Source organism: Centropristis striata, chromosome 10, assembly GCF_030273125.1.
Source record: "Centropristis striata isolate RG_2023a ecotype Rhode Island chromosome 10, C.striata_1.0, whole genome shotgun sequence".
NCBI lineage: Eukaryota > Metazoa > Chordata > Actinopteri > Perciformes > Serranidae > Centropristis > Centropristis striata.
In genome coordinates this window covers 17,753,346-17,764,276 of record NC_081526.1, presented here as the reverse complement: position 1 = coordinate 17,764,276, position 10,931 = coordinate 17,753,346, and the positions used below count along the sequence as shown (strand labels likewise).

The 10,931-nt window shown below is 37.4% G+C and overlaps 1 protein-coding gene and 1 non-coding gene across 2 annotated transcripts; one reads left to right on the top strand and one right to left on the bottom strand.

Moving 5' to 3' along the window:
* Positions 1 to 35: 35 nt before the first annotated feature.
* dhrs12 (dehydrogenase/reductase (SDR family) member 12) lies at positions 36 to 6,303 on the bottom strand. Its single transcript, XM_059342907.1, has 10 exons — positions 6,105 to 6,303; positions 4,802 to 4,935; positions 4,539 to 4,621; positions 3,470 to 3,562; positions 3,282 to 3,363; positions 2,118 to 2,179; positions 1,889 to 1,993; positions 1,711 to 1,801; positions 1,456 to 1,593; positions 36 to 490 (listed from the first exon to the last, which is right to left on the bottom strand). Exons 1-10 carry the CDS (start codon positions 6,158 to 6,160, stop codon positions 378 to 380), a joined length of 957 nt encoding a protein of 318 aa, XP_059198890.1. The 5' UTR covers positions 6,161 to 6,303; the 3' UTR covers positions 36 to 377.
* A 226-nt stretch (positions 6,304 to 6,529) lies between these two features.
* Positions 6,530 to 6,638, top strand: trnal-caa (transfer RNA leucine (anticodon CAA)). The gene is made up of 2 exons: positions 6,530 to 6,567; positions 6,593 to 6,638. It is a non-coding gene; the product is annotated as a tRNA-Leu (tRNA).
* The last annotated feature ends 4,293 nt before the right edge of the window (positions 6,639 to 10,931 follow it).

Below are 10,931 nucleotides of genomic sequence, written 5' to 3'. Positions count from 1 at the left end.
TGAAATCAAAAATGAGGAAACAGTCGACAAAGAAGAATGTATAAATATATTTAATTAGAAAATAACCAAACATGATCCAGACCATCATCCGCCACCAATGGCCTGAAATTAAAAAATATATTAAACAGAAATTAAAATACAGATAAGTATTTTGGGTTACATTAATATTTAAGCATTTCTGATCTTCATTTCTCCCAGTAGGCTTGATTAATACACCAATAAATAATTTTTATACGTGTGTTTAAAGAAGATTTAGATTTAGAATTCTTCTTTGTAAAAAAGCATCCTGTACATTGAATAAAAATAACCTGATTATGTAAACATTGGCAGTTATTGAGGACTGTTTGGTTATAAAGACATGTGCATTTAGAGCCGTATTAAGGTTTGAACTTGAGGGCGAACTCCTCCAGCGCAGCCAGGAGCTTTTCCTCCTCCTGAGGTGTGGACCTGGAGGAGGCCAGCGGCAGGTGTGTTGCCACAGCTTTGCGATCTGGAAGAGATTTAATGGAAATGCATGAGACAGCAGGAAAGTCTTACTCGTGATGCTAATATCCAGGGAGCTGATTACAGAAATCAGGATCTATTTCCACCTGAGAGTGGTGCAGCATCATAGAAAAATGAACCACAAGGCCTTGGCACTGATTACTGAATCAATCTTCATGTAATTATGTCACAGACGAGCTCCTCTCTTTACAGGAAGCTTTCGTCTGGTTCAGTTCTTTAATATGAGCTCTTGAAACTGTCCACATGTCTTTGGATTACATTTTAACGACCTGTATTCTTTTTTTTTTTTACTTATTGTCCTAGGTCTCTGTCCAGTTGTACTCTTTTATCTCTTTTCCAATGAGGTTTCATACTGCAAATGGCAATAAACTCAACTGAACTGAACACATGCAACAATGTGCCAACAAAAGCAGAGAAGAGGATGACTGTAAGCTTACTAATATTGATGTAAACAATGCTTTATTTAAAATGCTTAAGAATAATTTTGCAAATCATAAAAAAATGGTTACTATACATCTGCAGTCCTAGGTCTTCTGGTTTCCATTTTTGGTACGGAGAGTTATTTCCTCTCACGCAGGTGCAGAATGTACCTGCTAGTTGGTTGTTGGCTGAAATCTTTCTGATGTTTAAGTGCAACTTTTTGGCAGAGAAACAATCGCTAGTTCTGGGCTTAAAGTTGTAGCAGCAACTATCTGAACTGATCAGTCGAACAACTCACATATTTGGCAGACATGAAGCAACATTCCATGCTGCTGAATGGATGTTAAACTCTGGTCTGCACCAAGAACTGAGTAAAATATCTGTCTCTTTAGCTATTAAATGCTCCACTAGTTTCAATATCTAACTTTGTCTGTCTGCTGCTGTTTGAGGCTGGACAGGCAGTGTAGAGCAGGTTAATCAGAGCTTTTTCCCTAAATGAAAATTTGTAGATGAATGTGATTTGTTTCTGACCCTGGAAGAAGAGTCCGCTCAGCTGCTTCCCGGCGGCTGCAGACGCAGCGAGCCACACTGTGGTGTCGGCCCCCATGGCCTCCGTCCTAAGCTTGGACTGCATCTTGGCGTGGAATGAAGGCATGGACGTCTGGACAGCTGCCGACAGAAAAACAGAACATTTTCTGTCACATGTAAGTTATATTCAGCGGGTATAATCCCTATATTTTAGAGACGCTGTATATTATATACTATAATATTCTTTCATTTGTGCACCTGGTGTGTCTGCCCAGCCGGGGTGCATGGAGGAGAAGTGGATCTCTTTGTGCTGAGAAGCCCATCTCTCTGTGAGAATCACCTGCTGTCTCTGCCAAAATAAAAACAAAAACCCCTTCAGCAAACACAGAAAAATGCCAACAATCATGCTGTGTTGGTGTAAAAGAGTCTCCTTTACTTTGTTCTGGGCGTAGGCCATGGTGCCGTCAAACGTCCCCTTCTCAAACTGCAGGTCGTCCACGTTCAGTTTCTGTGTCAGCATGCCGCCTGACGACACGGTGACCTGGGAGGAAACATGAGCCAATATTAGTTTTTCTTTTTAATGAAGCATAAGATGACAGTAAAAGCATCTTAAATTGTTGTTTGTGCATCATCATTTTTGACATGAGGATTAAATAAAAGCCTACCACTCTTGGATCTTCAGCCTTCTTAAGTGCAGGAATCAGTGCTGTGGTGAGGATGTATGTACCTGAAAAGTAAAATTTTACTGAGAATCAAAAGCTGTCAAGTATCAAATGCTTGGTCACACGTTTAAACCTATTTGCTCATTATTTGATCTGATATTGCCTCATACAAACTTTTATTTTTATTTTCTTGGAAATTCTACACCCTTAAAATTTCCTTTTATATATTGATTACTCACCCAGCGTTACCTTGAATTCTTGAAGAAAACCTTGTTTTTCTCGCTTGCTTCTAAGAATCCATAAAATGCACATTTTTATTTAGTTTTGCTGTTGTTACAGCTGGCCACCATTTACTTTAATTTATCAAGGATTTAATCTGTTTTTAGATTATTTGTTAATATGGCATGCAAGAAAGTTTCCTCCAAGAGTTCAAGATAACATGAAGAATTTATACACAAAGTAAGATTTTATCGAGATGTGTTTATGGAAAGCAGTGAGCACATTAACTGGATAAATGAGACTTTGATTTTACTGTATGAATGGTGCAAGAGTTTGTAAAATTATGTTTTTATATAGTTTTGCTTCAATTCACTAACTAATGAATTTACTGTAATTAATTAAGGTTTTACTTTTTTGGACTTTTTGTTCTTCGTTTTTTTTTTCAAGAATTCAAGGTAACATGGAGTCAGTAATAACTGCTATATACATTTTTTTAAAGGGTGAATACTTCCTTTAAATCTACACTGCATTTTATTCGGAACATTTTTTTTACATCACTTTAGAGACAACTAAACTCTATAGCGATAAGAATTACTGTAACTAATTTTGTTAGAAGATAGAAAAGAAAGATTTTTGAAGGAAAAAGGTGTACACACATTACATTATTGTCTGGTTAACATTAATATTGTCTCAGTGTCTGCAGCTTATTTACTGAAAGTTGGTATCAAATTTCCAGTCAGATTTTTTTTTGTTTACTTATTCTGTGATCAGAAAGCTCCTGACTTGAGTCAAAGTTTGCTAAGTACACAATTTTATTTACACTTGTTGAAACATTTACAGTAACGTTTGGCTTTTTTGTTGCCAAAACATGTTTACTTTGTGTTTTGGAATCAATACTTCAAGTATGGCATTAAAACGACTGTTTAAAAACACTTTTCTTTTTCTCACCGAGTGTATTTGTGGCAAAGTTCTTCTCCAAACCCTCCTCCGTTAACTCCCTCTGGTTGACCATACAGCCGGCATTGTTAATCTAGTGAACGTAACATGTGGTTAAATCACAACACAAACTGGTGTGTGTACAACAGATGAACACACAAACACACACACACACACGCACACACCTACAGAACACTTACCAGCACATGAACCATGTTGCTTTGAGAGAAACTCTCTGCAAACTCCCACACCTGTCTCGCACTGGACATGTCAACGATGTGGACATGAATGTTCTGGGCATAAAAAACAAAATAGAAATAAATTAAAGTGAATACATTATATTTAGATTCTGTTTTTATTATATGTATGTGTGTGTGTGTATATATATATATATATATATATACACACACACACACTTGTGGGATTTGCCTGCTTGTATTGCTGACGATCTGAGATTTTATGATCATTCTACTGTTGCATTTTTCGTAATAGCAATAAAAATGTAATTTATTATATATTGATTTTCAAACAGCAAATCAAAACAAGACTGAGGGAGGATTTAATCTGATTTTCTGAGGGCATTTGTTGACCAAATTGAGTTAGATCCCTGATTTCACCGCAGGACCACATTTATCTCACTGACCAGAAAAACTATGAACTATAGCCCCTTCAGAAGAAAATGTATTTTTGTTGAATATATTTAGAGACATGAGAAATACGAAAAATAGAAATGTTTAAAAAATAAACCTGAATTCTGAAAAATAAACAGCTCACAGTGCTCTCTGCTGGGCAAACCACATAATGACACCACTTTCTAGATTTACTCAAACACAGCTTTAGTACTATGACTTCTTTTTGAATATATACCAAGATTTATAATGTGTACAGCTGGATCAGTTGTATATCTGTTCATTGAATTGTCTTGTTATGAATGTGGTTGTATACAGAAATGTTCATAAACACCATGCAATATTTGTTCTATTGTTCTATGTAAGGACTATCTTATTATATTCATCACAAAATAGGTATTAAATATGTTTTCTTCACTCATAAATAATTATTATGAGTGGTATCCATTAAATGTACATTTAAAATAATCTTAAAATGTAAGCAGACCTGTAACCTTAAATACATATAAAGAGAAACTATTGTTTTTGAAAAAAAATATTATTTGTCTTAGCAGAGTTGTACAGCATGATGATATATAATGTGAAACAATATAAAGGGAGGTTTTCTGTGGTTTTTAAGCCATTAAATCTGATTTATCACCTGATTTTTACTTTTTTCCACAATTTCCTCTTTGGCTGCTTCTGCTCGGCCCTTGTTTCGGCACACCATGTGAATGGTTCCCCCTACAGACGCAAAAGTAAAACACAAATCAGTGGACAACAAAGCTGAAACTTTTACCACCCCTGCTTGTAACTTGAACATCTGCTGCAGCTGCTGTAAGAGTTACAAACCGGAGGGGACATCTTCTCTTGTCTGTTTACTGTTTCTCAGAAAAAAGGGGAAAAAGGCATTCACACACTCACCTCTGTTGGCTAATTCCTGTGCCGTGGCTTTCCCTATCCCACTATTGGCACCTGTTATCATGAAGGACCTCCCACTCAGGGTTACATCCAGGTCAGCTGGAACAAAATGCTTCGCCGCAGCTTCGTAGCCGCTCCTATCAAGAGGAGTACATTAAAAGCATTTTACACACACACTGCTGACTGCTGTTTCCCCCTAAAGACCACTGTTAACAAAGTGCATCAGTGAAGATGTGGTTATATTAAAATGGGTGAATGGAAATATTGATATGGATAGTGCTGGAACAAGTAGTGAATTGATCTATTATTAAATGACAGAGACAAAACGGTCTATATTTTTGTTTTATAATAGATCATCAATCATCGATCAAGCACAAATGTCAAACACTGACTGCCTTCAGCTTCTTAAATGTGACATTTTACTGCTTTTTTTCCTGCAGTTCAAAAAAAAAAGCAATATAAAGACGCAACTTGAGCTCTGGGAAAGTGTATCGAACATCTCTACTATTTTTACTGGTGGAAAGTACTATACTACTGTTATTTAAAGTACAATCTTTCAGGGTACTTCTATTTTACTTCAGTATTTATGTTTTATACTACCTTATACTTCTACTCCACTACAGTTTGGAGCCAATTCTGTATTTGTTTACTCTACTGTATTTATCTGAGAGCTTTGTTTACAAGTTACTCTGTAGATTCAGATTGATAATACAAAAATAATAATCAACTAGTAAATAATAATATTTTTTAAATATAGAGTAAGCTACCAAACAGTATATAATATAGAAGAAATAAGTTCTAAACACCTTTTCCAGCTGTAAAATCAGTGATTCTTAAACATTAATGCAATCAGTAGCCTAATTATAACCCCAATTACTAATTTTAACGCAGTAATAATGCACATTATATAGGCTACACTGCATAATTTACTTACCACTTTATATGTTTAATGCTCCTAATTTTACCTCATTAGGGATTAAGGCAAGAATGCATGGTTGCAAGTAAAAATCCTGCATTCTTGCCTTGGGAGATTTAAAGAAAATAAGCGCTTCTTCCACCACTGGTAATTACATTTCAAGGACGAGTTTAGATATCCTACAGGATTGTGCAACCACGACTAGTTAACCAGTAACTGTAACATGCCATACAACCACACAATGTAGGAAATGTATCGCCAACAAAGCAACATATGTCTCAAGGTAGCTCTCGAGGTTAAAACCACATAAGGAGGATTAGGTAAACGTTGCACAAACTACAAGATATTTGAGACCTTTACACTGAAAGGATTCAGCAGCAATGAACTTACTTTGTGTACTCCTGGAGTCCTTTCACCAACCAAACGGCATTCCTGTAAATAGACATCTTTTTTAAAACACAAATTTAGTGTGTTGTGTTGAAAGCGCTGCAGTAAACACAGTTCAATGTTTTTTGTTTCATAAGAATGACTGGTGGTGGTTATGTAGTAAGATCATATGGGCGGGGAGTCGTGTGTATGACCGCCGGAAGTACATTTTAAAATACTTTCTAGCGCCCCCGGTGGTGTTACAGTCAACGCGGATGAATAGAGACACAAGTAAAACCTTGAGTTTAATGTATGAATTTAAGCTCAAATCGTAATATTTCAAAAGTGTAAAGGGGAAATATAACACACACAACATTATCTAACAGCCACAGCAACATCAGTTAAATTGTAAATATTTATATCCGTGTTTCAGCAAACATATCTCAGTTGTCAGGATGGCCGAGTGGTCTAAGGCGCCAGACTCAAGGTAAATCCTTCCTGTAAAATGGGGCTTCTGGTCTCCGAATGGAGGCGTGGGTTCGAATCCCACTTCTGACAATAACTTTTGGTATCGTTGTTCTGTTTCATTTGTCATAATACTGTTAACGTGTAGTATCATTAGTCTTTTTTTGTTACGAACGCCAGGGTTCACCTTAGCGATAGATAATCTCTCCAATACACACACACACACAAAAAAAGGAAAAAGCTAACTTTAGGTAAATATTTGCTGCCCCATTCAATTTACACCACTTACAACCAACTGAAAACAAAGAGAAAAACATACTTTACAGTTTATACATGTTTAGGTTTCAGGTTAAATCACTTGATATTGACTTAAACTTTCAGTAGATGTAAGGGAATTAATATGTCTACATACGGTGGCTTTGACTAAGGAAAATCTTGGTTTGTATATTGTTGTAAATAGCAGTTACTTAGATTACATATTTTTGACACAGTTTTTGTGACTTCATGTTTTTGTTGTTCTACGTGTACATGTGTAACCGATGTATAAATGAGATGGTTTTTATTTCACCAAAAGCCCTTTTATTTATTTTATTTTCATGTTTCACTGTTAGTTTTCATATAAAAATCCTGTTTCTGTATTTATTTTCGGGAGCTTTTATTTTGTTAGTTTTATTTTTTTATTGTGTGACCTTTGATATTTCGGCGATGTCACTTCCTGCTGTTTCGCGGTATTATTTCTGACTCGGCTTTTACACCGGCAGAGGAGAGGTAAGACCGCACGAGTGCTCTTGCTAATAGTGTTAGGGGTGCACCGATTTCCTTAATTTTGCGGGATCGGCCGATTCTTTTATGTCAAACCGATCTTGTCTAGCATCTGATTTACCTCGATAATAACCCCCCACAGGCGAAGCAGTGCTCCCAACTTTGTAGCTGAATTTAGCAACTTTTCAGACCCCCTTAGCAACTATTTTTCAAGAAAGCGACTAGAGACAAATCCAGCTACTGGTTAGCTCTGTAGCAGTACAGTGCGTATGTGCTGCTGCTGCAGGAGGTGATCACTTGGCGATCTCTGTTTGTTTACAATAAGCACCGGACACTCTGTGCGCAGTTAGCGAATCCGGTTAATTCAGTGGTGGGCCGTCAGGGCCAGCAAGGCCTTCTCTGCTGGCCTAACATAACCAGAAATCATGACCATAATTATGATAAAGGTTAATTTAATTTTTAATTTTCTTTCCCTAAATATCTAAAAGTATTCATATTCTCCTCGTGTCATATTATGCTCCTTCCAGTGCTGTTGTTTTTAGGTTAGAGTTTTTATCCAATCAGAATTCAGCTATCTTATGTTGCCAGGCTGTATGAAATCTGCCCGGGCCTTCAGAATCAACAATGCGGGCGTCTGTGCACTGTAAGTGAACGGGCAAATACAGTTGATAGATAGTTGCGATAGCCAATCAGATCACAAGTTGTGTCAGTAAGGCCCTCTAGCTGGCCTCACGTTGAACGTGACATTTACGCGTCCTGTGATTGGATATAATATATACTAGTAAGTATCCATATTATTATATATATATATATATATATATATATATATGGATACTTACTAGTTTGAGCCACGGCAGTGCTATGCAGATCAACAGAGTCACACCCGGCTGGGACTGTTAACGGTATATAAATAATCTGGCGCATTGGCGCAGCTGTGTGATTGTACTCAAAGCAACAGGTCACAGAAAGTCGTGATACGTCACGTTTTGACATGAAAAAGCTTTTTTACAAAGAGACTTGTTTATTGTGTCGCTGTCGTCAAAGTATGGCCGTCTTGTTAGTGTCTTTCTGATATTAAACTGCGATTTTGCAATGTATTGTACAATCTTGTTAAAGCTTGCATATTCTTTGTGGACTCATTTAATAAAACTTTTTGGAAAGATAATTTTAAAGACCCTTTTATTTTTAAGTTTTGACAGTAGCATATCAGATATGTTTTAATTGCTGATGTGGTATTGTTGATTTTTAAAATGCGCCGGATAAAAGCCCATTTTGTAAACAACTGAGGTGATGCAATGCCTAGTAGTGCTTAAGTGTGTTTCTAACTACTCTCCAGTCCTGGTGTTATAAATGCTGGCAAAATGAAAGGTATTTATTGACTAAGTTGGACATCACTGAAGGCCTAAGTGTGAAATGCACCGCCCGCCACTGGGTTAATTCACAATCACTGTGTTTATGATCAGCGGAGACCCTGTGTTTAATTCGCCATGCTGCTTTCAGCTGCTGACGTTGTGCACAGTTAGCAACGGTGAAAACCATATGTCACCTCCAGAGTCTCTAACTCTCTCTGGGAGCTAACTTGTCCCGCCGTGGAAAACCCTCGCCTTGGTTTTCTTCTTCTTCTCCAGCTTGGCATCTAACCCACCACACTGTATCATCAAATGCTACGCTGCCCCCGTGCGGAAGGCACCAGTAATACAACTTTTTTTCCTTCCAGATATGATGAACTATTTGATTTTTTTTCAACATCCCTAGTTGTATGTATGTTGTACTATAACAAAACCAAAAACTCAGGACACTTTATTTATGGTTGCAGTTCTTCTGTTTGTTTGTCCTGTAAATTGTTGCTATCTATTTTAAGTTCAATATTTTACGAACTACCTCAGGCATTGTGATTTCCTTAATTTGTTAAAGAAAAATACTGCTGTGTTACTGTTTTTCAATAAAATAAGATTCAAACATTGAAGGTTCAGCTGTGAGTTATGAAAAAAATCGGTATCGGCTAAAATCGGAATCGGCAGGTCAGGCTTTTAAAAAATCGGTGATCGGCCAGAAAATTGCAATCGGTGCACCCTTAGTTAAAATGTTAAACGCTAAATATAGATGAAAATTGTACTTTGTATAGGTCACATATGCTGTACTTTGTTAGCATAATGTTTGCTCTAGTGTGTATATCTATTTTTTTTGTCATGTACAGCACTTCAGAGTAGCGAGTTATCTCGCTGTTTTTAGGTTATGCTACCAGAGCATGGAGACCGTTTCTGATGCAGTTTGTTGTTATGTACCTTCCTTTTAAAGGTGTGCATTTGGAAGACTGGTCATGAGATGTTGCTGTACTGAGGTATGTGAGCTCCCCTATTTGTTATTTTGTCATGTTGTTAATTTATAAAATATAAAAGACTGCTGCTGTTGGGTGGGAAAATATTTCTGTGATTACACAATTGAATAGGATGTATTTTGTTTTATTGATTTAATTTAATGTAATTGAACATAGTAAATGCTATTCCTCACTCAGCTTTTAGCCCTGCAGAGGAGAGGTGTGCATTTGAAAGACTGGTCATGAGATGTTGCTGTACTGATTTTTATGTGTTTTACACGGAATAAATACACCCCAGACAAGCAGACCAGCAGTTGTCAGCATCTCCTTCCTCAGCAAACATTAACACAACGCAGAGATTGCAGCAGACCGAAGTTTTAGGCCAGACCGTCTACACATGTTTATTAATTCATTAAATCAACCCAGTCTGTGTTCACAGGATTGTTAGACCTGTGAGGCTTCCGTTGCCCGTGATGAAAACAGCAGCAAATTTATTTTGTGGGCATTCTGGGCACAAAGGAGAAAATCAGCGAGTGAATTACAACAATGAAGATGAACAAAAACAACAGCAGACAACACCTTTTCAGTGTTTTCCGAAGCGTGCCACTGAACCCACAGACGCCTCAGGTAACACTGCAGCTTTAGCAGAAGAGGTTGGAGAAAAAAACAAACAGCCAGATGAAGATGAAGCTGAAGCTTCTCAGAAGGGGCCCGACGCCGCCATAACGCCAACCGGCAAGTAAAATTAGCATAGCAGGTGATTGTTGGTATATTCAAATATATTTTACCGTTCCTCAGTACATTCACTACCATCAGCTGGTTTCACGGTGCTTGGTGAACAATCAGGCTACTGTGGGCCGTAGCCAACACCAAAACAACCAAACTAAATTCTGTCATCATCATGAACTGACCAACTTTTAGCTCTGTTCATACCCAGTTCCCGCCCACCTCCAAGCAACCAGTTGTCATGGGAAAGACAATGACTGACAGGCTTCTCAGGCCCGAAGTGTATGTCGCGTTCATGAACTTCAGGGAAATCACAGAACTATGAACGGTTGTGTATCCAACCAATCACAGAGCCAGCTTTCCTAACTGATATGTCCAGTCTCATTGCATCCTTGTGTCTGATGCTGCATTCTAACATGTTGATAACATACCAAGTCTGTCAGAATGCTCTCAAGATGTATACTGGGGGCTATGCATTAGTGAATGTAATTCAGATTCAGATGTTTTTTATTCTTGAACTAAAAAACATCTGAATCACATTCACTAATGTTAATGGTCTCCCATCCAAGTACAGGCCCAGC

Coding starts and splice junctions, on each gene's coding strand:
- dhrs12 (XM_059342907.1), bottom strand. CDS start 6,160: ATGTCTATTTACAGGAATGCCGTTTGGTTGGTGAAAGGACTCCAGGAG. Junction 4,936..6,104: donor GGACTCCAGGAGTACACAAA/GTAAGTTCATTG, acceptor TCCTCTTGATAG/GAGCGGCTACGAAGCTGCGG. Junction 1,994..2,117: donor AGGCTGAAGATCCAAGAGTG/GTAGGCTTTTAT, acceptor GTTTCCTCCCAG/GTCACCGTGTCGTCAGGCGG.